This window comes from Scleropages formosus, chromosome 5, assembly GCF_900964775.1.
Source record: "Scleropages formosus chromosome 5, fSclFor1.1, whole genome shotgun sequence".
Taxonomy (NCBI): Eukaryota; Metazoa; Chordata; class Actinopteri; order Osteoglossiformes; family Osteoglossidae; genus Scleropages; species Scleropages formosus.
The window spans coordinates 14,175,712-14,202,545 of record NC_041810.1 but is presented as its reverse complement, the minus strand read 5'-3'; the positions used below and the strand labels follow the sequence as shown (position 1 = coordinate 14,202,545).

Genomic DNA, 26,834 nt, shown 5'->3' with positions numbered 1-26,834 from the left:
TGCGCAGTAGGCGGTGGGAGTTGCTGTGGCTCCTTTATTACGCTGCGTTCCGGTTGTCCTCGGAACTTTTATGCGTTTCGCGTACGTCGTGTTGTGCTTCTTTACTGTGCTCCTGCACTCTTTTTGCCGCCAGGCCCTCGGAAGCGCTTCATGGTGCCGTGTCGTTGTGTGAGAACGTCGGAATCCGGAAATTTAGTCCGAGCTGCTGCATTGCAGTTGTCTCCCAGCCCGCCGGGTATCAGGTATGGAAAAAAAGTGACTTGTTGTTTTGTGCCTGTTCATGATTATGATGTATGTTTACATTTCTCGTGAGTGTGACTACATTCTTTTAGCACTGACTGACGTGACGTTAGTTAGTCTTCTGTCTTGTACAGCAAACTGTGTAACATTTTTTTGTAACAGTGAGTGAGTGTGTAGCGAATATAAAAAAAGTACTTATCACAACAGTGTAACTAACAAACATTTTTTTTATTCTAAAAAAAATGACAACACAGCATGATTATCCTGAAGCAATTAATGAAATGCAACGCAGTATCTATACTATTCCAGCTGATTTTGTCCGAAAACGACTTCCATGTATTCATTAGCAAATCATGCTTTTCTCTAGTGACGTACATCTACATGAGCTGGAGATCTTGGGCGAAGTGAGTCTGGAAAAGGTGAGTTTTCAGACCCTTCTTGAATGTAAACAGATATTTCTGCAGGTCTGAATGAGCGGGGAGGTCATTCCATCACAACAGAGCCAGAACTGAGAACCTCTGCGCTTTACCTTTCGTGCGCGGGACCACTAAGCGGGCAGAAATAGACAAGCGAAGGGGTCTGGTTGGGGTGTAGCAGCTGATTGAGTCAGTCGTCACTCCCAGACTCTAAGCCGAGGAGGTAGACAGAATGAGTGAGTTGTCCAGTTTGATCGATAAGATTGTCATAGGAGGACAGGCCAGCTGGGAGGTGAAGAATCTCTGTTTTGGAGAGGTTGAGTTGGAGGTGGCGATCAGTCATCCGTGCAGACATGTCCGACAGGCAGGCAGCAATACGTGCGGAAACATCTGATGCTCCAGGTGGAAAGGAGAGGAAGAGCTGCGTATCGTCAGTGTAGCAGTGGTATTTGAATCTATAGGAGGCTATGACCGGGCCGAGGGAGGAGGTGTAGATCGAGAAGAGAAGAGGACCCAGTATCGAGCCCTGCGGGACACCGGTTGAGAGAGGCAGAGGAGAACGAGAGCTACACCAGGCCACTTGATAGAATGACTAATCAAAACAAGAACTACCAGACACCAAAACAGCTTTTTCCCGGCAGCCATAAAGATTCTAAACACCCTCCTATAACCTCAATCTACACTGGATTTTTTTACTACTGCTGTGCCCTACTTGTTCAGCATTATACCCATGTGCAGTATGTTTACATCTTTTGTGTAATATGTTTCCTTTTATCTTTTGAATAACATCATACCCATATGCAATATGTTCTCTGACAATCACTGCACTATAATGTCACTTCATGATACAGGTTGACGTGTACTTTTTTTCTATGCTTGGTCATTTAGTTGTATTATGTTTGCATGAGGAGTGGACAGCATGGCAGAGGCAAAACAGGAAGGTGAGAGAGATTTTAAAGGTAGAGCAACACAACCCCTCCAGCAAAGAGCAGCTGAAATTTACCCATTTATATAGCTGGGCAATTTAGTGGAGCCAATGACTTAAGGTTAAGTACCTTGCTCAAGGGAGGTGAGCGAGCTGGAGGTGGGACTTGAACCTGTGACCTTTGGGTCCAAAGGCAGCAGCTGTAACCACTGTGCTGTCCCATCACTGTATGTCAACAGCTGTACAGACTCCTGGGTGTGCTGAATTCAGTGAGACGATGGTCTCTGCAGCATACAGTCATAAATACTGTCACAATATACAAAGTATGTCTGATTAGATGGATCCTGTTTGTTACACTGTGTCAGAAAAAGTGACCACAGTAAAATAAGTGAACATGCTGATGTCATGTGTTGAGAACGAAGTCTCCTGCCCATGGACGTGATGATTTTATCAATGCTGTACATCATGTCGGAGAACTCTGGCCTCTCCACTCCTCTTTACCGAAGAGCTCTCTCAGGACATTCATGTTCTCTGTGGCTTTGCAATGTTGGCTTATTTTGGGCACCATGGTGGTGAAGTGGGTAGTTCTGGGATCTCACCACTGTTGTACTGTGGGTTTGAGAAATGGTTTGAATTCAGCTCAGCTGGTGGTTATTCACGTGGATTTCCCGCATGGTCCAAAGACAGGTGTTTCAGTGGCTTTGGTGTCCCTGTTTGAACGTAGTGTGTGTGTCAGCCATGTGTTTGCTGTTGCTCTGAGATGGACTGGCTTCCCGTCCAGTTAATACCCTGCCCCATGCTCTATGCTTCTGGAGCAGGCTGTGGATTACTGTGACCCTGCACTGCACGTTTGGTTATTGGATGGATGAATATAATAATGATAGATGACAAAATTAATTCTGTTATGCGTTATTTGTCATGTGACATTCGATTTCTCTGTCATTAGGACTGTGAGCATTAGAGGAGGGGTCTTATTGTCCTACTGTGTAAAATCATAGAATTGAAAGTGGTTCTATGTACATTTCCACATCTCAGAATGCTCATGTGGAGCTGATCACTGGTCAAACACAAATGAAACATTTCACAGTGCTGAGCAACAAATGTGCCTGGTTTTCCTATGCTGGGTGTAAAACAAAAAAGTTTTGACGATTTTGGTGTTTATTTGCCGGTCAAGTTCACAGTACTTATACAGTATAGTGCTGTAGAGGGGTTGCATTGAAAGGTGTTCTGTTGGGTTCAAGTCAGGTGATATACTAGGCCAGGTCAAAATTTTCACTTTTTTCATCTTTAGAAATTTTTGTGTGATTTTGGCAGTGTGCTTTAGGTGGTTATCGTGCAAATCTTTTATTTTTTTTCTTTCAGTACTTCATATGTCCACCTTTTGGGGTGTTTTAAAGCGAAAGGTAGAGCAACACAACCCCTCCAGCAAACAGCAGCTGAAAAAAAAATTTGGCAGAATTTCTCTCCAGAAATTTGTGCAACACTGGCATCCTCCATGCCGAGGAGGATTGAGTCTGTCATCAAAATAAAGGTGGACATACGAACTATTGAAAAAGTAAAACGCTTAATTCTCATTAATGAAAAGTGTACTGACTTCTGTTGGATTGAGTTCCTACTGTGGGGCCTGTATTTTTAATATAGTAAGTCTAAACTGTTGGCTGTTATGTAGAAGTAAAAACCAATACCCTACTTGTCAACTCAGAAATAATGCGATAATTGAGTCATTTGACATTTAAGTACACAGGGGTGTACTCATTCCTCTTGTATACTATATATGTGCAGTGCGTTTGAGAGTATTAATGCATCATTGTCATTTAGTACTGGTTGAGGTAAATGTGTGCCTAAATGTTCTCTCTTTGGCTGTGCAGAGCTTCAATCACACACACACATTGTTGGTGTATGATTTATAACTGTGTTTTTATAGAGTTATTAGGGAACCTTTGTCCGCACCGTGTCTTGTAATGAGAGGGTTACTGGAGCTGGGAGGAGTTATGTGGTATTAGGTCTGTACTGTCTGTGCCTTTTTAACCCTCAGCTGCCACTGATGATCATCAGTTACCACAAGTTATGATTCCATCAGAGGTGCTCAGTATCATCAGGACACATCTAGATGTTGTTGCTGGGTCCCTAAACAGTTACACACTTTTTGTGTATTTGTGTATTTGGCTAAATATTTGTATGTATTTTTTTTGTCCTCTCTCACGCAGTCCTGTGAAAACAGTGTTCCTGAATGAACTGGTCATATCAATGATACTTTTCTTAGTCTCTCTGTGAAGCACAGTACTTTGACTTAATTGCTGAAACAGGGAGTCCCCGCTATAGCTCTGTTATGGGCTGAAACGTGTGGAGCAGAATAACATGGAACAGGATATTATTTGTAATTAGAATGGAAAATGTTGTTAATGTGGACCACTGTGAAATAATTGCACAACTGGAAAGCATGCAGACCTCTTCAGCTTATTATCTTTTTTCACGGAACGCTTTAGCTGCTGCAACAGCTTATGAAAAGATACATTCTTTTTCATAGTGAGGCTATTGTTCAGTGCACAGACATTTCTGCCCAGTGAGGAGTTCATATTACTTCCGCAGGAGGTATTTTATTCCTACTCTGGCTTTTACTTTCCAAAGCATGTGGATACCACCCTTGTTCTATAATAATAATAATAAAAAAAAAAAAAAAAAAACTGCTGTATGTACATCCTATTTCAGCAGATTCAATGCTGCAACTATTAATTCAGCTGATTCTGCTTCACAAAGCAACTTGGTGTTAAGCTACTTACAGTGATTTACCCATTTATGCAGCTGGATAATTTTTAATGTATCAGTTCAGTGTAAGTATCTTGATCAAGGTTCCTGTAGCAGGAGTGGGATTCCCACAGCCAAGTTTCACTTTTTTTTTTTTTTTTTCCCAGTGATACTTGATATTAAGGATACTTTAAGTGAGTCATGCTCTCTCTCTCTCATTTAATGACTCCTCATCCAGTCTGATAGCTTTTATATCACGACAGTATTTTCTTGAAAAAACACATTTTCTAAATAAGTGTTTTTTAAATGTATATTTTTTTCTTTTCAACAAAAATGCTTTCTGGAGGCTTATCTGTGGCTGTAGCATTCTATGTTGAGACAAGATCACAAGTCGAGTGACATGAGAAATAGCAGAGACTGTGTACACTGCACTGGTTTCTTATATGAGTGATATTTGCGTAAAGAACTTATTTGTGTCTTTTTTAGTGTAAATGGCTGTGTTTTGAAGGTTGTGCAAGTAGAACATGTCAGACAGTGATTTTAAATATGATCCAGGAGGATTTAGTGCAGGAGAATTGTGTTCCACCCAGTCAGTGTCTCACATCACTGAGTCTAACGCCCTTTCTAAGCTCTCAGGACTGTAAGGAGAGCTGGGAAACGCTGGACCCAGCTGCCCAGGACTGCTCTCAAGAGTGGTGCGAGCTTCCCGTTGTTTAATCATATTGAAATCTCAGAGTTACTGTTGGTTCTAGACCTTTGGTTCTGCTCTTGAACCTTCAATAAAAGTGCCTGATCTGAATTGAATTCTTCTTCTGCAATATCCAACTGTACGTATAAGGAAAACTTTAAGACACTTGAGATAAAAATGTTATTAATCCATTCCCTATATTGTTACTGAGCTTGTTTCTTGACCTTATGTTTGCTTTATGTTGCGGTTTGCTTTTTGTTGCTACCTTAGTAAAAGCAAACTGGCCTTTTGAGTTATTTGCACAACCTGAACTGGTGACATCTGTTGTGGGGGTGCTGATATTTGAGTTGTGGGTGTGGAGGGGTTAGCAGCTCATCCTACAGGCCCTGGGGCATGAAGCAGCTCAGAAAGCAGGCGCTCACGGTCTCATCGCATGCTGCGTGCGACCAGGGATCGGGTCAGAGTGGGGGTGGGTCCCATAGCCTTCAGGCCCAGAACAGTCATGTGCTGCAGGGTGGTCATGTGCTGCTTCTCAGACTAGTATGATTTGGAGGATGATCTGTCACATGGAGTCAGGATGCTTTGTAACACTCACTGTGTGTGAAGTGCTTGCCTGATGTCCACTTTACTTTTTCCATATAGACTGCTCCTTTGTCACTTTGAGTAAATATGAAATGGCTTGTGTTCCCATGACGACAGTCACATACAAATGTGACTTTACAGCGAACAAAGGAACAAGTGTTTCAATTGTTTCGGTCTGTTGTGAAATTGTAGTCATTGCTTGTCTTTAATAATATTGTAATGATGGCAATATCCAAGAAGTACAAAATCTTATAAGTCGGGAGATTTCCTGAGAGAGGCATTCAGTAGTTATCCACCTTTGTTTGCATATATTCTGCCCAGTAAGAGGAGTGGCTCCCTCTCTGGCCAATGACAGCCCTTAAGGCAAGAAAGAGGTGGTGCCGAAGGAGGTGTTTGTGTGTGCGCGCCCTCACAGAGTGGATCTGGTGGCTTCGTGCCCGTTTCCCTGCTCTCAGAGGCAGCAGACGTGCCGAGAGTGAGCGGGCGAGGGGGCGGTGAGTGATCCAAAACGGAGTTGGGGCTTCGGCAAAACGCAGACAGACCGAGCGAGCGAGGGAGAGAGAGCAGAGGGCCATCGGTTGGAGAAATGCACTCCGAGCAGTCGAGCAGAAACCCCCACGTGAGTGAGCCATCTTCCTCTGCCTTTGTTCTCGTACATCCCCCTCCTCACAGCGTAGCATCCTGGCAGAAATACCCGGGGAGCAGAGGCCAGCGGCTGTGGGGGAGGGAAGGATGCACACGGGGAATTCTTCTGAGGCGATGACCAGGCCTAGCGTCTGTTTCCATCTTCACCGTCTGTTCTTCCCTCTTCCCTTTTCCATCAGCCTCTGAGATTTTACTGTGTGTGAGCTGAAGAGCGACTGATTGCGTGGCAGGCAGAATGTGGTAAACATTCCCACCTAAGCGGTGTATCTCAAAGATGAACTGAACCTGTGTGCAGTGTCACATCTGTGTTGCTATTTTTACACACTCTGTAGTTGTGTTTCTCACAAGATGTGCTGGTGAACCACAAGGCCTAGTTGTCTCCGTGCTGCTTTCGTACACATAATTTGTATTTGAAATTCAGTCGTGGATTGCTCGCTCCGACTTATTGTCAGATGTGAAATTTTTGCGTGGTTTGACCTTTTCTGTTCGTTCACTTGTCATTTTGCTCATGTGACTTGGTGATACTCCAGCATGACGTTATTTTCTTTTCCAAAAATTGGTCCGCGCTGTCTTGGAAGCCCGATGCTAAGTCTATATGATTCAACACAGTGGTTAAGGAACATGTAGGTACAGGTTCTAAAAATATGTGGAGGATATACTGCCTTTTCCTAAAGATGTCTGAAATGAATGAAATCCACATGTTGCCCTGTTAACAAAATGATTTCAGATACTTTTCAGAGTTTAGTCAACTTAATTTATCCTCGGAAAAGCACTTCATTCCATTCTAGAATTCTCCTTAACAGTTATCTCTTATTTTTAAAAAATAATTAACTTTGAATTAGCCAACCTAAATAACATACAAATGACTAAATTAACTGTATCACCCCGTATTGATGAACCATAGGGAGTAAAGAAAATGAACCAGGATTCAGTTACCCCCTCAAAGCAAGGTAACTAAATAGCATATAAGTAATGCAGTGTGGGGTGCGATGGCACAGTGCGTTTGGCCGGGTCCTGCTCTCTGGTGGCCCTGGGGTTCGAGTCCCGCTTGAGGTGCCTTGCGATGGACTGGCGTCCCATCCTGGGTGAGTCCCCTCCTCCTCGAGGCTAACGCCCTGTGTTGCAGGGTTAGGCTCCGGCTCGCCGCAACCCTGCTCGGGACAAGCGGCTTCAGCAAGTGTGTGTGTGTGATACAGTGTGCAGCACAGGTTTCAAGTGTTTTCTGTGTCCTACATGGTCCAATGTGTCCATCTCATTCACTGCGTGTGCTCTGCGTAGTGCTTTATATGTAGAACCCTCAATTTTCTGTTTGAACAAACACGGCTAAACGACTACGTGTCCACTCTCTGTCCCTTTACTAGGACAGCGGTCCGAAGTCCAGTTCACTGTCGCAGTTTCCACTCATCACGTGATGCCTCGCACTGCAAAAAAATCCTGTAGCCCAAAACATGAGCATTCAAAAAGTGTCACAATGGGGAATTTTTTCACGAAAGTCCAGAGAAAAGTGTGTTTTTAAGTCTAAATATTTCCTATATCATGAGAAGGGTCCCCAGTTACTCTGTTATGAGAATTTTTGATTTAAATAATATTACTTACAGGTGAGTTTCAATGCAAAATCTAATGTGGTAGTGAGTCCGTTCGTGGAAGGACCAGAGGTTCCACATTGTACAGCTGTGGGAGAAGCCTGCTCTTTTACCAGCACAATGGACAGAGCATGTCGGTGGAGGCTGCCACATGCCCAGCATCCGCAGGAGAAGGTGGATAGATAAAGATTCCCGAAGGAAGCAGCGTGAGGCTACAGCGCCTCACGTAAAACAAAGCAGTGAAAAACTGGAATGATTCTTTTCTAAATAAACAGCACGGTAAATATTTACAGTATTAAAAGACTGTGAAAACAGACATAATGGAAATAAAATGTACCGACACCTCAGAACCACTGAGGTGGTAAGAGAGGATTACCATTACAGAACCTAATGTATGCAGGTGCTCGGAGATCAGCCTTTCCAATACTGACACTGTTTAGTCTTGGTCGGTGCGATCTGGACGTGTATTTGGTCTGCGTCTGTAGTCTTCCTGATAACAGCTCGAGCCTTTTCACACTTTCACGTCCAGGAAGCAGGACAGGTGTAGATCAGGGCTCTCAAGGAGGTTGGGCAGGGCCGTGATACCACTTGCTGGCAATGACTTGATTTGCTTCCTCCTCTAAAGTTGTGACATAAGCAATGATCATCTGTAGACAAACGAGTGCTTTATAACGAAAAATATACATTTACGCATTTGGCAGAAACAACATACAACTCACAAGTGTGAACAAAAGTGCTTTACCTGTAGAGGGCTTAGATACACATGGTTCTTGAAGCACACCTTGTTTGATACAGCCATAGTCATATCACACAAATTCCAGTTTATAGACCTTTGCTGAATGCTGGAAGGGAATCAGCAGTTCTGAAGGTCAGAGGGAGTTTGTTCCATCACAGTGGGGACAAAACCAGAAACTGATGGGCTTTAGATTGTGGACCCCTTGTGAATGGGACCACCAAGTGGCCAGAGGTGCAAGGACAGAGTGTTCTTGCTGGGATGAAGGGAGTGATCAGGTTCTCTAGTTATTAGGGTGAAAGCCCTTCAACCATCTTGTTGGTGCATCTTTAAGTTTAAACTTTTTTTTAAAGTTGATGTTAATTATCCGACCACTTTTCTCTAAGGTGACTTACAATATTAGGTTTGTGCACCAGGCTACATTCAGTCATTTACCTGCTTATATGTCTGAGTCACTTTTACCATATCCATTCAGGGTAAGTACCTTTTTCAAGGGTAATGCAGTAGGAGTGGGATTTGAACCCGGGTCCTTTGCACGTAGGGTGACTGCTCGACCCAGTTTTACTTTGCTTGAGGGGGAAAGCACTAAGCAGGGTAAAGCAAAAGATGAAATGCAGTTAAACTAGAAGATAATTGTATATTTTAAAATACATTGCATTCCATATGTAGAGCGTGGATTCGGACCAGTTCAGTTTGTGAAGTTTGCTCAAGGACGCTCTGTTGACATGTGCTAGAGACTAAGACACGCCCATCCTGTTTGCTCTGTGTCATTACAACACCAGTGTTTAGTTAAGAGGTTGTGCCCCCGCGGGACAAGGCCGAGGAGCAGCCCACTCTGATGTCATCAAGCCTGGTCACTGAACCCGGGTCGTAAGCCCACCCTCTCAGACCGAACGATTAGGCTCGGTGATTTCCAGGGCTAGTTTTGCCAGCACAAACGCACAGACAAATACACCCACACACACACTGGAGGTTACATAGCTGTGGTTCTTGGTGCCCCTTGCAGTGGTGTTTGGGCTTTACGTGTCTGTTCAGGCTGGTGTACAACTCGCTGGGTAATTAGGGGTAACTGATGTAAAAAAATAAAGACACTAGTTATATATCAGTAGTGCTGTTTTCAGTTACGCTGTGTTTATTGCTTGTGAGAAGACACGATAAACTGTCACTCGCCTTTACATTCATTCTTACCCGAAACACCAGAAAGGCAGCACCCTGTTTATAAAGCAATGACGTGTGCAGTTGGGCAGGGAACTGACTGATCACTCCAGTTATGCCATCAGTGCGAAGGATGTCAAAGTTCACAGATACTGAAGATGGAAATGTTTGTTTCCTACTCAACGTGAGCGTCGTCCTCTTTTAGTTTAAGATTTTGTTCTCCTTCGTGCCTTTGTGTCTCAACATCAGCCTTTGGTCAAATGTTAGCACGTGGCCTAATTTTGATGTCTGTTTCACATGGGATTTGCCAGGTGGCTCCTTCATACTCCTCACATAAAACGCTTCTGCAAACTTTGTTTCGGAGGCACCTTCACCTAACCTGACTTCTTGGTCGTCATTTTTTCATCCTCCAGATGATCATTTTCCTTCTTGCGGTCTGGTTCCAGGAGCGGTACTACCTAAGCATGCAGCGCACCTGGGAGAGAGCTGAGAAGCCAGAGGGCACCAAGGAGAAGGGCAGGAGGCGGCGGCTCCGTGTCTGTGTGGCCACCTGCAACCGTGCGGACTACTCCAAACTGGCTCCCATCATGTTCGGCATCAAGGCACAGCCCGAGAACTTCGAGCTGGAGGTGATGGTGCTGGGCTCGCACCTCATCGATGACTATGGGTAAGATAGCCAGCCAAGGTCGAGCTCCCGCAACCACCTGGTATGTGTGCTGATGCCCTGGAAAGGATCAAGGTGTTCTGTGTGCAAACAGGGCTTTGTGTTTGCTTCCTATTGCTCAGGGTGTTGACAGTGTGAGCTGAAGAGATGTTTCTGTTGATGTCATTGAGCTGTTTCGAACCACAAGCAATAAATGAATGGAATGTAGTAAATGAGTGGAATTAAAAATATGCTTCCTCTGGCATAATGCCATTATTGGTTGTTCAAGGAAAATATGGCGCTTTGGCAAGTTAATTTACTGCTTTGTTTAACCCACTCGTGGTAACAAATTAGAGATGTGCCTGCTGACATGGGACCCATGTGGTCCGTCAGAGCCGTTGTTTTGCAAGCACTCCGGCGTCTGTGGTGACAGCAGAATCCGGAGAGACAAAACTGTGTCCTCTTTGGCAGGAACACATTCCGCATGATCGAGCAGGACGACTTTGACATCGGCTCCAAGCTGCACACGATCGTGCGCGGGGAGGACGAGGCGGCTATGGTGGAGTCGGTGGGCCTGGCACTGGTCAAGCTGCCCGACGTGCTGCAGCGCCTTCAGCCGGACGTGCTGGTGGTGCACGGCGACCGTTTTGATGCACTGGCTCTGGCCACAGCTGCCGCGCTCATGAACGTGCGTATCCTACACTTGGAGGGCGGCGAGGTGAGCGGCACCATCGATGACTCAATCCGCCATGCCATTTCCAAGCTGGCACATTACCACGCCTGCTGCACCCGCAGTGCAGAGCAGCACCTCATCGCCATGTGCGAGGACCACTCTCGCATCCTGCTCACCGGCTGTCCCTCATATGACAAGCTGCTGTCTGCCCATCGCCGCGATGACTACATGGACATCATTCACAGCTGGCTGGGTGGGTGTGGAACCTTCTATCACCTCTGAACCATTATTTGCAGGAACAGGACCCAGCGCAGTGTCTTTTACTTTAGACATCTCACCAACAGCATTTAGTGACCGGAGTGTCGCTGCTTTCTGAACGCTGCTTCAGTCTGAGATGGTATTTAAGGAGATTGTAATGATCATTTGACTTTGAGTTCTGTGTCAGATCAGAATGCATCCACTAGGTATAAAAATGTTTTGCTACTGTTTCTACCAGGATATTCTTTGATCTATTTTCCTGATACTGAACTAATCAGACCTGCAAAGCAGGTTTAAATGGTTGTAAAATGTTCATTCAGGGTTAATGACCTATAAACTAGTTTCCTTTTTGTATTATGCAAAAAGTTAAAAATTCACATAATTTTGTTTAAAATTTACTGAAGTCAGCTGTATAACATGATTTTATCTGGTGCTGCAGACCCATTAAATGGGAGAAGGTGGTGTCATTGGTGCGGGGCAGGAATCTCTCGGTGTTGGTGTTGACAGTGGATGTCCTCCACAGGGGATGACGTCAAAGAGCAGGACTACATCGTTGCCCTGCAGCACCCCGTCACCACTGACATCAAGAACTCAATCAAGATCTACGAACTCATGCTGGATGCCCTCATCTCCTTCAACAAGAGGACCCTCATCCTGTTCCCCAACATTGATGCAGGTACGTTGCAGACAGAACCCTGCTTGGGATTTATTAAAAGTAATAAGGGGATAGAGTTCAGTTGAGACACAAGAACTATGAACATGGGAAAGCACTGTATGTGTTTGTCCAGATCTAGATTTACTTTAATAGAAAATTAGAAGAGGTTGCATTTCAGAATATTGTGGAAGGGCTGATTGATGCTGGGCGGGGGGGGCAGTGGCTTTCTCTCTGGTGGGTCTGGGGTCCAAGCCCTGCTTGGGGTGCTTTGCTGGCATCCTGTCCTGGGTGTGCGCCCCCCCCCCCCCAGCCTTGTGCCCTGTGTTGCCAGGTTAGGCTCCAGTTTGCCGCAACTCTCAGTTTAAGCAGTTGCTATACCGTGGGTGTGATTGATGCAGAAAGTAGCAGGTGTGATGAAGAACTCAGCATTGTGAGGTTGATTATTTTTGTGGAGCCATAGTGTTGGACTTGTAATGGTAAGCTGCTTACAATTATAGACCGGTATTCGGCTGAATAATTTTTACTAGAACAGTTTGGAGTAAATAACTTTGCTCAGGTGTACTGCAGCAAGAGGTGGAATTCGAACCTGTAAACTTGAATCCACAGGAAGCATCTGTACTCACTACACTACCTGTTTCCCTGTTTGGACAAGTGAATGCCGTTCATTGGGGGACACTCATCACCACCTTCTTCGTCTCATCCCCACCCACAGGCAGCAAGGAGATGGTGCGCGTGATGCGGAAGAAAGGCATCGAGCGGCACCCTAACTTCCGGGCAGTGAAGCATGTGCCCTTTGAGCAGTTCATCCAGTTGGTGTCCCACGCTGGCTGCATGATCGGCAACAGCAGCTGCGGCGTGCGCGAGGCCGGCGCCTTTGGGACACCTGTCATCAACCTGGGCACCCGGCAGACGGGCAGGGAGACGGGTACGGTCCGTTGCCCCTTTTTGATCAGCATCATCAGCAGCAACACATTTGGTTGAATTTTGACTTTCATTTTGTCATTTTATTGGAGGAGATGTTTATAGCCAGAATTGTGCTCGACTTGCAGGAGAGAATGTCCTGCATGTACGGGATGCGGACACCCAGAACAAGATCTACCACGCCCTGGAGCTGCAGTTTGGGAAGCGCTACCCATGGTACACACGGGTAGACTGCCTCCCAACTTTGTGCAAAAGAACATTTCTGGTTGAATTTCAGAGTCATTTTAATGGGCATGCACCACTACAGCTCTGTGAGAAAATTGTGCTTTAATTGCTGCTATTATTATTTATTATTATGTTTTCTAATAATTATTATGGTTTAGTTCTATGGCTTATTTTGCACATTTAATAACACCGCATGTTTTACTAGGGCAGTTCAAGTGTGCCTCTTCTGTGACTGGACTCGGCAGCCTTTAGTTTGTCATTTTTGTTTATTGCAGCATATACTCGCACCTCAAGGAACAAGCAATTGAGTTCTGAATTTTCGAAGATATAGTTATTGTCCCCCCCCCCTTTAAATTTTTTTTGCCACTTGTCATTTAAAAATTTCATTATGTTGTGTTGGAGATCAGTAACAAGTCGGTGAACATTGAGCCGCATTAAATTTGTGGAAACACATTTTGGCTTTTAGTAAACTGAAATTTGTCGTAATTTTGACGCAGCTCAGTTAATAATGTTAAGTTTGAGATTATTTTTGTATCATATTTTTGCTATTTTAATGATATTAGAATCTAAATGGTGAATAAATTGAGGGATGTCTTATTAAGCCTTTATTGATTGTGACTTAATAGAAAATGACTTTGGATTTGCAAAGTAAAATATGAACAGACTTCTGGTCTGAGTTTTCTTCTTAAGATGAAGAGCCGGTATGCATTGTAATACTTAAGTAAATGTCAAAGAACTGAAGCATTACTCTGAATATAAACAACTCTTGAGGATGTTGTGTGTAATTGAGTCTGGAGGAAATGGTACATTAAAGCTTTTTTGAAGATTACCCACAATGCAACTGACCATCAAATGTTCCCCCATGCTGCAGCTCCAAGATCTACGGTGATGGCAATGCAGTGCCGCGCATCCTGAAGTTCCTGCAGTCCATCGACCTGGACGAGCCGCTACAGAAGACCTTCCGCTTCCCCACGGTGAAGGAATGCATCTCGCAGGACATCGACCACATCCTGGAGACCCAGAGCGCGTTGGCTGTGGATCTAGGTGGCACCAACTTGCGAGTGGCCATTGTCAGCATGAAGGTAAGACTGCGTGGCCCTTACCCCGAACCTGAGCAATGATGAGGAACCACATCTTTGGGCAATCTAATCCTTTCCTTGTTAGGGGCTGGTGCTTTCCATCTGATCTTCTGTAGCATGGGTGTGCTAGTGAAACTGTGGGCTCTAGTGAAATCACTAAAATCATTAGTGCTGAGATGGTCAGCTAGTGCATCGTTACATTATCTACAGTATTTCTGAGCTAAATGAAGTGTTGACCCACACTGTACCCTTCCAGAATCAGGTTTACCATGGTGCGTATCTCAAAATGTATAAAAACCATCCACCTTCACCTGTCAGGGATCTTCATATTGCTGCACTTTTTTTTTTGCTTTTGGCTTGAACCCTGCTGGCGTGTCTAAACGGGAGTGCCAATGTTCGCGACAGGGGAAGATTGTGAAGAAATACAGCCAGCCAAACCCCAAAACCTACGAGGACAGAATTGCTCTGATCTTGAAGATGTGCAGCGATGCAGCATGTGACGCTGCAGTGAACCTCAACTGCCGCATCCTGGGAGTGGGTAAGTGGCCGTTGGGTCACGTAGTGTGCGGCTGTTTTCCGTGAGGCCCCAAAGCTGCATCTTGTCTCTCTGGGCTCCTGCAGGCATCTCCACCGGGGGCCGCGTGAACCCCCACAAGGGTGTGATCCTACACTCCACTAAGCTGATCCAGGAGTGGAGCTCAGTGGACATCCGCACACCTGTGTCAGACACGCTGCACCTGCCCGTGTGGGTGGATAATGATGGGAACTGCGCCGCACTCGCAGAGAGGAAGTTCGGCCATGGGAGGGGAGTGGAGAACTTTGTGACTGTCATCACCGGCACAGGTATGGATGCCCACCACGGCTGATGGTGCATGGTTAGACCAGGGTTCCTGCTCTTATCTCGCCTGGCATTTCCCCACAGGCATTGGTGGTGGCATCGTGCAACACGGTGAGCTCGTCCACGGCAGCACGTTCTGCGCAGCCGAGCTGGGCCATATCATGGTGTCGTTGGAAGGACCCGAGTGCTCATGCGGCAGCCGTGGCTGCATCGAGGCCTACGCGTCCGGTGCTGCCCTGCAGCGTGAGGCCAAGAGGCTGCATGACGGTTAGTGACTAAGGCTGCCCTGCCCCCGCACCTACAGTGCAGTGAAAAAGTATTTGCCCCCTTCCTGGTTTTATTATTTTTTTTGCATATTTGTCACAGTTAAATGATTGAGATCATCAAACAAATTTTAATATTACACAAAGATAACCCGAATAAATATAAAATGCAGTTTTTAAATGATGATTTCTTTTATTAAGGGAAAAAAGCTGTCCAAACCTACCTGGCCCTATGTGGAAAAAGTAATTGCCCCCTAAACCTAATAACTGGTTGTGCCACCCTTGGCGGCAACAGCTACAATCAAGCTTTTGCGATAACCGGCAATGAGTCTTTCACATCGCTGTGGAGGAATTTTGGCCCACTCTTCTTGGCAGAATTGTTTTAATTCAGCCATACTGGAGGGTTTACGAGCATGAATGGCCTGTTTAAGGTCATGCCATAGCATCTCAATCGAATTTAAGTCCGGACTTTGACTAGGCCACTCCAAAACCTTAATTTTGTGTTTTTTTTTTTTGAGCCATTCAGAGGTGGTCTTGCTGGTGCGTTTCGGATCATCGTCCTGCTGCATAACCCAAGTGCGCTTGAGCTTGAGGTCACGAACTGATGGCTGGACATTTTCCTTCAGGATTTTCTGGTAGAGCGCAGAATTCATGGTTCCATCAATTACGGCAAGTCTTCCAGGTCCTGAAGCTGCAAAGCAGCCCCAGACCATCACACTACCACCGCCATGTTTGACTGTTGGTATAATGTTCTTTTTATGAAATGCTGTGTTAGTTTTACGCCAGATGTAACGGGACGCACACCTCCCAAAAAGTTCAACTTTTGTCTCATCAGTCCACAGAATATTTGCCCAAACGTCTTGGGGATAATCAAGATGTTTTTTGGCAAATGTGAGACGAGCCTTTGTGTTCTTTTTGGTCAGCAGTGGCTTTCGCCTTAGAACTCTCCCATGGATGCCATTTTTGGCCAGTCCTTCTTTTTTTTTTTTTTTTTTTTTTTTTTTTTAAATTGTTGAATCATGAACACTGACTTTAACTGAGGCAAGTGAGGCCTGCAGTTCTTTTGATGTTGTTCTGGGTTCTTTTATGAGCTCCTGGATGAGTCGTCGTTGCGTTCTTGGAGCAATTTTGGTAGGCCAGCCACTCCTGGGACGGTTCACCACTGTTACAAGTTTTCTCCATTTGTGGATAATGGCTCTCACTGTGGTTCGCTGGAGTCCCAAAGCCTTAGAAATGGCTTTGTAACCCTTTCCAGACTGATACATGTCAATTACTTTGTTTCTCATCTGTTCTTGAATTTCTTTAGATTGCGGCATGATGTGTTGCTTTTTGAAATGCGCTTCACTTTCTCAGACCGGTTCTGTTTAAGTGATTTCTTGATTCAACAGGTCTGGCAGTAATCAGGCCTGGGTGTGGCAAGTGAAATTTAACTCAGATTTCCAAAAAATGTGGTTAATCACAGTTCATTCATAATTGTAACAAGGGGCGGGCGGGCAATTACTTTTTCACACGGGACCAGGTAGGTTTGGACAGCTTTTTTTTTTTCCCCTGAATAAATGAAATCATCATTTAAAAACTGCATTTTGTATTTACTCGGGTTATCTTTGTGTAATATTAAAATTTGTTTGATCTCAATCATTTAACTGTGACAAATATGCAAAAAAAATAGAAAATCGGGGAAATAGAATATACTTTAAATAGAAAAAATAGAAAATACTTTTTCACGGAACTGTGGCTGCCAGCATGCACCAGTGGGCAGGGCCATGAGGAAGTGTTTATGGGAAAATATATGCTTTGTTCTTTATGGGGACAATAGGTTCTTTACTTACTGTTCTTCAGTGGAATGACAGGTTATAAAATTTTTTTTTTTTTGTAATGTGTTGCAGTGTAATGGACAAATATTACAGATGCATCCTCAGGCAGAAAACATACTTGAGTTTCAGTGCCTTATCAAGGATGTCACACTTATGTGCACTAAGAAGTGTTAGTTATGCGCTGTTATTATGGTTACATTGTATTGGGTGGATACTTTTCTCCAAGGTGACTCAGTTTGGGGGGGTGCAGTAGCCGGGTCCCGCTCTCTGGTGGGCCTGGGGTTCAAGCCTTGCTTGGGGTGCCTTATGACAGACTGGCATCTCATCCTAGGTGTGTCCCCCTCCCCCTCCAGCCTTCTGCCCTGTGTTTCCGGGTTCGGCTCCAGCTTGCCACGAGTGACTAGCAGTTTCAGACTGTGTGTGTGACTCAGTGTGTTGGAGTTGTACACCAAACTAATTACACAGGTTTACACATGTATATACCAGGGTAATTTCTGTTGGGGTGGCGTGGTGGGTTTGGCCAGTGCCCGCTGTGTGGCGGGTCTGGGGTTCAAGCCCTGGATGGGGTGCCTTGCGATGGACTGGCATCCCATCCAGGGCCTGTCCCTTTCCCCTTCGGCCTTGTGGCCTGTGTTGCCGGGTTAGGCTCTGGCTCGTCGCAACCCCACTCGGGATAAGTGGTTGTTGACGTTGGTTGGTAATTTCTGCTGTATCAAATTAGGGTAAGTAGGGTGCCATAAGCAGAAGGTAGGATTCAAACCTGTGTCCTTTCAGTGTAAGGCCACATATCTAACCGCTATGCCACTTGCCTCTATTAATACAGTCGTCATTAATTCTTAATGATGATACAGACATGTTTGTGTGTATGAAAGAGAGTGAGCCTCTTTGGTGACTGACTTGCACCCATGCTGTCCTCACCCCAGAGGACCTTCTCTTGGTGGAGGGGATGTCCTTGAAGAAGGATGAGCAGGTCACTGCTGCCCACCTCATCAGTGCTGCCCACCTGGGGAACTCAAAGGCTGAGGCCATGCTCCAGACAGGTAGGTGGGTCCTTTAGAGACAGGCTTCATCACTGCCTGAGGAAAATGAGTAAAATACACCTGCGTTTCTCCTCAGCATGAACCACATGTGTATGTTTTCACAAGTTAAAATGTTTTGCTGAGCTGCTATGAACTTAGTTCCCAACCTACCTGTCTTTCACTCTTTTTCTCTCTCTCTCTCTCTCTCACACACACACACACACACACACACACACACACACACACACACAGCGGGCGCAGCACTGGGAATGGGCATTGTCAACATCCTGCACACGGTGAACCCCGGCCTCGTGGTCCTCTCCGGCATCCTGGCTTCCTTCTACCAGAACCCCGTGCAGCAGGCGATCCGGCAGCGCGCCCTCAGCTCGGCTCAAGGCATCCATGTGGTGATCTCTGAACTGGAAGAGCCCGCCCTGCTGGGCGCTGCCAGCATGGTCCTTGACTATACCACCAGGAGGACCTACTAGTGCTGCTTACCCAGGGCAAGGCTGAAGCATACTGGGACAGTTCATGTAAGTTTGGGACGCTGTGTGGACAAAGTGCCATTTACGAGACCACTCGAACCCATGGACATTCCCCCTTAAAGATAGCAAATGAAGTATGGGATTTCACATGTTGGTGCTACGTGTCTTAATGTGAAAGAACACTCGTTTTGTTGTTGGTACCGAAGAGTTTCCTGGGGAGTCCAGCATGTCCGTGTCCTTCACATGCAACACAAAGCGTTCGTTCAGTTTATCCAGACATTTTAATTGTGGGCCCAGATACGGATGACCTGTATCTCGATGTCCCGTCACCCCCGTGTATTGCTCTGTTAGGAGGAGCAGCTGACGTGTGGCCAAACGGGACTCGCAGAGCCGAGACTCTCGGCCACGAAGCTTTACCGTTCAGGGTTGGTGTGACCATCATGGAAACTTCAGCAAGTGTGTCACCGATAAGCCTTTATGTTGTTGAACTGCTTGTGTGACATGTGACCTATTGTTTGAATGTGTTTGACCAAAACTGTTTTGGGAATCAATCCAGTCTGTCCACTTTTATAAATATTTTAGTAACTGAGGCCATCATCTCGACAGAATAAGAAACATTTAAACAGTGTTTTTTTTTATTTGTCTGAAAATATTATTTTCTAATGGTCTTCCGTATGTGAAAAATGTTTTTGTTTTATTCCATGCCTGGAGACAACGGAACTAGCTGTACTGTATTTATTCATTCATTTATTTATTCCAAAATTCCCAGCGGTAGACATCTGCCTTGAGCTGCTGACGACAGTGGACACATGAGGCACAGAGCGGCTCTGACCGAAAGCGCTCCCTCAGCGCTCGACATGAAAGTGCACGCCGCTCCCAGTTTTCCTCATGAGCACCCAAGTAAGCTGTTGGTTCAAGAGGGACTGGCAGCGCAGAGCTAGTAGGCGCATTGTACGCAGCCTTCTCAAGGTCACTCAGCCGCAGAGGTTGTGTCAGCGATGAAATAGGATGAGGGATGTAAGACTGCTGATGGTTAACATTTCCTGACGTTGCTGTGCCTGAAGCACAGCACTTTGTGCTCTGCAATGGCGTCAGAGCCCATAACAGCTGAGGACAGGGCATTCTCCTCCCTCTTCTGGAAAGAGGCTCCTAAGCTGGATGCTTTGACTTGGACTACAGAGGCACTGATGCCTGTAATTCTTCTTGAGCTGCTACTTTTTGCACAAACATCCATTAGCTCCTGAAGGGCCACGCCTGTATTCCAGGGGCAGGACAACGAGCCCTTGTAGCGGTGGCTGTCAGATGGATTGTGCCAATTTCACGCTTTCATAGTAGTCTTCTGGTTTTTTTAAAAAAAAAAAAAGGTTAAATCATTGCTAAGTTCAACCCTATTACTGGAGAAATAGTTTTTTTTTTTTTTTTTCCTTCGCCCCCCACCAGTTTCGTATGAATTGTGAAAGAGTATCTGATTCAGTGAATATTAATTTTAGTTTTGTGCTCTTGGGAAATTTTCTCCTTTCACTGCAGCAGTGCCAGGGATGATTTCCACACAAATCTAGTGCAGATTACAACTTTAACAAAGAGTTTAACAGGAAAAGCTAAAGCTGTAACATTTTATTATAGCTAAATTATGACTTATAAAACACAGTGAAGCCTCTTGCAGCACACCATGTTTTCCTCATCGCTCCTGAGCAATCCTGCGACATTGGCTTCCTCTTTATGAATTATGACCTTTTGTTGTTGAGGGGGTTCAGTTTTATTACCCCCAGCTGTGACCAATAGGCACTGTGCTGTTTGCTGCAGAAAGACCCGTTAACACCGCTACTGCTGACCAGCGTGGCTGTCGGGGAGCAGCTATCTGAAATTCCTGTTCTTTCTGACAAGGTCAGCCTGATGTTGCACTCAGCCCAAAACCATCCGGCCTGTTCCTGAACCTTCTAGTGTCAGGTAAAATCCGTGAAAGACCGTGCTTTCACTCTGCTTTTGTCAATAATGGATTGTCCCTGTTGTAGCTTTTCCTCTCAGCTGTTTGTTAGATGTGTGAACACCCTCGGTGGAAATAAACAGTCCAACATCAGTGAGGTTTCATTCACTTACATTTAAATGACATTTAGGTCAAGTATGGAACACTATTTAACACACATGGAACACCAGTGTAACAGCTCTTATCTTGAATAAAGTCATTTCTGTTTTCCCACATGTACAATATATATCTTATATACTTCTCTATTCATAAGTACACACGCACACATATACCATATTTGTAGACTTGACGTACAAATACTCAGTACTTGAGATTCCTGGGAGACAAAGGAAAATAAACATTACAGAATTTTGGTCCTAAAACAGCACAACCAACAAACCGAAATAATCCTTTTCCGTGTGTCAGTGCGCAGACTGATCCACAGTTACGGCAGCTGTGTTCTGCGTCACGCAGGTGATATTCAGGTTGTAGTGCAGTTTCCCCCTTGCAGAGGGGGGTGGAGCCATGTGGCAGGGGCAGTGCCAGAAGGACAGGATCAGTGCACCAGGGGCGTCTGCTTGAGGGAGATGAGCACGGATCGCATGCGCGACACATCCTTGGCCTGCTTGCTTGACTTGGGGCTGAAGTCGCAGAGGCGAGCCACGCGTTGCCACTCTGTGCCTGGGTCTGACTCGTCGCCGCCGCCGTCCGCCGCTACGGCTTCCTCAGCCGCTCTGGAGGCACAACAGAGGACGGTGAGCTGGGGCAGAAGACGTGGCCCGCTAGGTTCGTCTCTCCCCTCAGCCGCCTGCCAAACTGAGGTGAGTGCCAATAGGGGTGCAGCCATCACGGCTTCACAGCTCTGCTGAAGTACATGTACAACCTGGTGCCACGACTGCGTTTAGCTTCCACTCAGGTGCACAACGGTCACTTGAAATGGCCCTTCTGCTCCAAGTGAACTCCACCTGTTCACTTAAAGCACATATTTAAATGCATTGCTGTGGCACAGTTGTGTTTGCATAACAACGGGAGGGGTCAGAACAATCGTAACACAGCCAGCCCAACACACTGAAGCTGGATCACGACCGTACTTACGGTGGAACGTGCCGTTCCTGACCGATTTAAGGAAATCCCAATGAATATGGATTTCTGATGCAGCATGCCCTTGCGCGCTGTCTCCATTCATAAACTGTGACAGGTTGACCAGTTTTAGGAAGGGAGGGGCTGGAACAAGGTTCAGAGAAATGTCACTTCCTTAATATATTTATATATTACTTTTGGCTCTCCTTTTGTTAAAACACCATTTGTGCTCTGTCTTTCCACTGTTCTTGTGTAGGTTTTTCTCAGCAAGGAAAGGCACAGCCCCCCCGGTCAGTGTTTAACAGCCCAAAGTGCTCATGTTAACAGGCCCTGCCACTCCAATAAAAGCAAAACTACACTTATCGAAAGAGGATGTGTGTGAGAACATAAGCAGGAGATAAAATTCCCTTTGACAAAGTGCCATACTTATATGCACCAACAATTCAGTGAAGATGACAGGGGGGCCTGTGACCAGGATCATCCCCTTTCTCGCGCCTCAGCTATATTACGTGTGAAACGGCATTCCTGCAAAGCAGGAAACGTTTGCTTCCAAATTCTCAAGATTTTTTTGGGCTTCACCGCGACTGCGTACCCTTATTGCGTCATGTTTTCGCAATACTCGTCTCTGTCCTCCTTGAAGAAGACAGACAGTCACTATAGCAACCATATTGACAGAGACATACAGCGCCATTATGCTGAAAAGGTAAGGAAGTGTCCCTGGTCCAGCTCCTCCCTCCATGTGAGACACTCAGCACAACCGGGGCATCTCAACACACGTGCGTGCACACAGCATGTAGGAATGAGCTCCACAGGAGGATCCACATTCACAGATCTACAGAGGGAGAAGTGGGATGCAGATGGTTTGAGGGGCAGGGGTCCCGTTTGGCAAGGAAAACAACAATATTGGTGGGTTTTTTTTTTTTTTTTTTGTCTTTTTTTCTTTTTACTTAACTGGTCGAGGCGGTAGCAGGGGTGGTTAATGTGCGTGCTTTAGGGATGCACAGGAAAGAAAGAAGGAAGAAAGAGCAGATCAGAGGTCAGCACAATTCTGAAAATATAACTGCAGATTGGGGTAGGTGACACGCTCCCAGCATGCACTTCTCTAAATCCCCCGTCCCACACAACCACTAAAGATGCCTGCTGCCCAACACGAGCACCATGCAATTTACTGGATGAGACCATCTGCCTCTTCAGACTGCAGTGCATTTGGTTTTTCTGCTAAATTTCCATCTCCTGATTGTATTCCCAAAGTACTGATTCATGTGTGTATGAATGTATATCTGGAACTCTTAACCAGTACAATCTTAAAGTGCTCACATCGCATACCAGAGTGCATATTTGATGTACATTTTGTTTTAAATAGATCATTTAGCAATGCAATCGTAGTTCCAGATTTATTTTGCTAAACAAGTAACAACCACACGCATATGAATACATGTGGACATGCTGCCAACATTCACGTAATGCTTTTCTTTAATTCTCTTCGTTCCAGTCAGGGTATAGGGCCTTAACGTAATGCTAAAATTTAAAAATTAAACTTGGAAATGCTCTGCAAACATATGAAAATGTGATCAGGCTGAACAGCATTCAACTCAGAGTTCAATTTTCATTTCCAGTTACTGACGTTCCTACCGCGGTATTTTAGGTACTATTCGGACATCAGTGGATATAGCGGCTCAGTCGATGTCACGAGGCCCCGGAACACACAAACTCGACAGTCAGTACAGCGAAACGAGCCGCACGCTTCTTTAAGAACCTCGGGATACATTGTGTCACAGTCCACAACAGCTTAATGCAAGCGTTCCTTGATCTATTCGCCAGTTTGGTTCTGTAAAAATATTGCATATAGCTATAGTTTTTTTTTTTTTTTTTTTTTTTTTTTTTTTTAAATAAGACCTTTTATATTAATATGTGTGTAATTTGATATCGTAAAATTTTAGTAATTACTTTGATCTACGTTAAATGAAAAGTTACTGAAGAACATTTCATCTAAAACCCCTATCCTGTGCTCCCTGTTGACCAATTGATCTCAAAGGTGTGCAATGTTCATCTTATTGATCACCAACATTCAGGACCACCAGATACAAGCTGAAAACGCAGAGAAAGTGGGTTGAATTAAGACGGTATCACACTCCTATCGGGCTGCTCTATACTCCCGTCTGTGGGCTTGGCAGGTAAATCTAGGCTGCATATGCTACTCCAGGGGTGGGATTTTAGAAGATAGATTTTAAAAAAAAAAAAAACATAAGTTCTTTGAAAAGTCGTCTTAAGTGGCTCCACATCACGATCGATTATCTTTCACTAACTTGTGTGTAGCTGTTTGACTTTTTACAATCACCACCAAATACCGCACTTTACCATAGAAGCTTGATGGAAAATGCTAGAAATATGTAAAAATGAACATTGACAAATGTCATTAAGCTACAGGACCGTGTGTGAAAAGACGCGCAGTTGATTTGTAGGACGTACACATAGCCAATGAGGTCAGAAAGGGGCTGTTTGTAGAAATCTTCATCCAGCACCCTGGAGTCCCAGCGGAAAGCGGTTAGCGGGAGAGAACGAGAGACAGAGAGTGAGAAACGCACACACGCACGTCACAAGGGAACGGGTGGAGGCCACCTCGGTGCCTGCTCACAACTCGTTCCAGCTGGCCGGCAACCAAGTTCAGTGTGACCACGCGCAACGCCTGTGGGGGTGGGGTTTGCTGCAATACATAATCATAATGAAAATAACTTGCAGGAAAGAGCGAGCGCTGCCTTCGGAGTCAGAAATGTGCAAAGAGGAGCAGAATTTACAGTCGTCGGCATTCGTTTTGTCTCGTCACGTGTGCTGTGAATATAAATACGATTCATCACCTGCAGGGCACTTAAGGAGGACACAATATTGGTATGGAAAGACCGGCGCCTCCTTGTGAGGGACCACCTCCAGGGGACGCCGCCGCACTCACCGGTTGTTGGCCTTGATCTTCTCGAGCTGCTCGTCCTGCCGCGAGTACCACTCCTCCAGCTCCACCTTGGCTCGGTCCTTCCACTCCACCTCCTGCGTGCGTGACCTGGCGTCTGGGGGAAGGGCGGCAACGCGCTCATTCGGGGCCGCACCTTGTTCCGCAGGGCCAGCGATTACCTCGTTCGCCCGGGGTCTCCTACGGTCGCTTACTCACCGAGCGCCTCCAGCTGCTGCAGCTGCTCCTCCCTCCACCTGCGCAGGCTCTCGGGCTCCGTGGGCTGCCGCTCCACCTGCGCCAGGGCGGCGTAGGCGTCCGAGGGCCCGTTGCTCACCTGCGTGGCACAGGGGCACTATCAGCGACAGGAGGGTGCGCCATCACAGCGTCGCAGGGTGGACGATGGCGGTGATGGCCCGCGGGCCACTTACCCTCTGTGACTCTCCATTGATGGCTCCGTTGACCCCATCTAGGTGGGAGAAGGATTCGGTACGTGTTAGAAACCGCAACCTTCCGTCTGCGTCCTTGACATAACATGCTACCGGCTCCCCCCCGAAACAGCCATAATGTCGAGACCCAGGCACACGTGGAGCAATCACATGATTTCGTGACTCACACTCAAGAGTCCTCTGCTTGAACTCTATCCATCTGTCCGAGAATTCGCCTCCGATTAGCTGCAAGCTACGACCCAGAGATGGGTGTGGGATCTACTCCCGAGGGATGGAGGACATTAGAACAGTCTTACTGTTTGCACAACACAGTGCCATGGGTGTTGGCTTGAATCGCAAGGATTGGCAGACATTAACGCAGCCTTGCTGCTGCCACAATACCATGCTGTGGGTGTTGGATCGACGCCCAAGGCAGGGTGGGCACGAGAATAGACTTACTGTTCTCATGACTCCATGCAGTGGGTGTTGGATGGTCTCCAAGGCCACGATGCGCATAAAAACAGCTGTACTGCTTGCACAACACCATGTATTGGGTGTTGGATCACATCTGAGAGTCAGGGGCTATAGCACAGATTTTAAGTTTGCATAAAAACCATGCGGTGGATGTTGGCTCCAGTCCCAAGGCAAGATGGATGCCCAAAGAGCCTCAGCTCGTTCACTGCACCTCGTATTGAGTGTTGGATCAGATCCTCGGAGGTGTCGGGCATTAGGACAACCTCTCTGTTTACAGAAGACGCCGCGATGGGTGTCGGATCGAATCCCAGCGATTGAGTCGTGACCGCAGCGCGCTCAGAGCTCTCAAAGTTTCGCAAGCAACGTGCGTCAGTTCTGCAGACGTTTTCCCAACTTGATAATTTTAATCGACAATTATTAATGGATGGATAAGAAAGATATGATTAAACCCCCCTGAGCTCTCAGATGTTGTCGCCATGATCATGACATGATTTCTGCATTATGTATACATTCCCTGACATTATGACGACGGTGGCTGTTATTAAGATGTTCCCGTCTGCACGAAGTTCGATGATTTTTAAGACAAAACACCGCGTTTTTATTCCATGGTTCTATTCTTATTCACCTGCCAGATTGACGCCGAGTCCCTCGTCGCTCTCGATCCCCGCGATCTCGCTCTCTTGCTGCGCCAGGAAGGCGGCGGCCGGGTCTTCTTCCACCACAACCCCGTTGCCAAAGTCGTCCATTTCCCTCTGAAACTAAATATTATTTGAATAATGGACGAAAAGGCAGAAACGGAGCAAAAGGCGCCCAGCTCTGCAGATAGGATACCCAGTAACGTCAGACCTCCAGCGAAGAAGGAGTAGGCGAAATACCCGCCGAGCCAATCAGAAGGCTTGAAATTTGACAGACGTGGATTTTCACCAACCGTGAGCCGTGGATATTAATCCTGGACCCGAGTGAACCAATGATATTCTGGAGCTTCAAGTCAGATGACCATCAACGTGCAGAAACGGTCAGTATCGGAAATGCAGGCAGTTTTCATGGTCATTATGTAATAATCCTAAAAACAAAATTATCCTTGGTAAAAAAAAGTGAGAAAATATTTGAATGCAACACAAGCATGTATTAAACACTGTTTACCAAAAATGCAGACTGCAGCAATAGCTCATTGTTTTCAATTTATGGATGTTTCATATTATTCATAAAAATATATGCGCATCTCTTGAATTTAAAATTAAATCATGTTTGCCTTTTTATTTCCGTCCTAGCTTTATTTTTATACGTTTTGATCTGTGTGTGTGTGTGGTATGATATGATTAGTATATCTGTCGTATGTATGTCTGTTTGTATGTTCTTACAC

At 45.8% G+C, this 26,834-nt stretch overlaps 2 protein-coding genes across 5 annotated transcripts; one reads left to right on the top strand and one right to left on the bottom strand.

Moving 5' to 3' along the window:
- On the top strand, window positions 1-20,182 carry gne (glucosamine (UDP-N-acetyl)-2-epimerase/N-acetylmannosamine kinase). 2 transcript variants are annotated; one of them, XM_018759774.2, is made up of 13 exons: window positions 1-242; window positions 608-659; window positions 10,159-10,379; window positions 10,827-11,281; window positions 11,810-11,962; window positions 12,654-12,866; window positions 12,991-13,078; window positions 13,959-14,169; window positions 14,572-14,704; window positions 14,788-15,009; window positions 15,089-15,271; window positions 18,005-18,121; window positions 18,353-20,182. In XM_018759774.2, the coding sequence occupies exons 1-13, from the start codon at window positions 151-153 to the stop codon at window positions 18,586-18,588; spliced, it is 2,376 nt and encodes a 791-aa protein (XP_018615290.1). In that variant the 5' UTR covers window positions 1-150; the 3' UTR covers window positions 18,589-20,182. The 2 variants fall into 2 exon arrangements, with proteins under 2 accessions (XP_018615290.1, XP_018615291.1); XM_018759775.2 differs by lacking the exons at window positions 1-242; window positions 608-659 and adding an exon at window positions 6,024-6,215.
- LOC108938834 (clathrin light chain A-like) lies at window positions 19,938-26,344 on the bottom strand. 3 transcript variants are annotated; one of them, XM_029251942.1, is made up of 7 exons: window positions 26,097-26,344; window positions 25,001-25,038; window positions 24,789-24,906; window positions 24,576-24,687; window positions 24,098-24,151; window positions 22,581-22,616; window positions 19,938-21,282 (listed from the first exon to the last, which is right to left on the bottom strand). In XM_029251942.1, the coding sequence occupies exons 1-7, from the start codon at window positions 26,215-26,217 to the stop codon at window positions 21,105-21,107; spliced, it is 657 nt and encodes a 218-aa protein (XP_029107775.1). In that variant the 5' UTR covers window positions 26,218-26,344; the 3' UTR covers window positions 19,938-21,104. The 3 variants fall into 3 exon arrangements, with proteins under 3 accessions (XP_029107775.1, XP_029107776.1, XP_018615301.2); XM_029251943.1 differs by lacking the exon at window positions 24,098-24,151; XM_018759785.2 differs by lacking the exons at window positions 22,581-22,616; window positions 24,098-24,151.
- Window positions 26,345-26,834: the final 490 nt, after the last annotated feature.

Excerpts from the sequence above, each read along its gene's own strand:
- gne (XM_018759774.2), top strand. The coding sequence starts at position 151 with ATGGTGCCGTGTCGTTGTGTGAGAACGTCGGAATCCGGAAATTTAGTC. Across the intron at positions 11,282-11,809 it reads CATCATTCACAGCTGGCTGG|GGGATGACGTCAAAGAGCAG; the intron begins GTGGGTGTGGAA and ends TGTCCTCCACAG. Across the intron at positions 12,867-12,990 it reads GCAGACGGGCAGGGAGACGG|GAGAGAATGTCCTGCATGTA; the intron begins GTACGGTCCGTT and ends CTCGACTTGCAG.
- LOC108938834 (XM_029251942.1), bottom strand. The coding sequence starts at position 26,217 with ATGGACGACTTTGGCAACGGGGTTGTGGTGGAAGAAGACCCGGCCGCC. Across the intron at positions 24,688-24,788 it reads GCAGCAGCTGGAGGCGCTCG|ACGCCAGGTCACGCACGCAG; the intron begins GTGAGTAAGCGA and ends CCCTTCCCCCAG. Across the intron at positions 22,617-24,097 it reads TCTGACCTCATTGGCTATGT|CACGCACATTAACCACCCCT; the intron begins GTACGTCCTACA and ends GCATCCCTAAAG.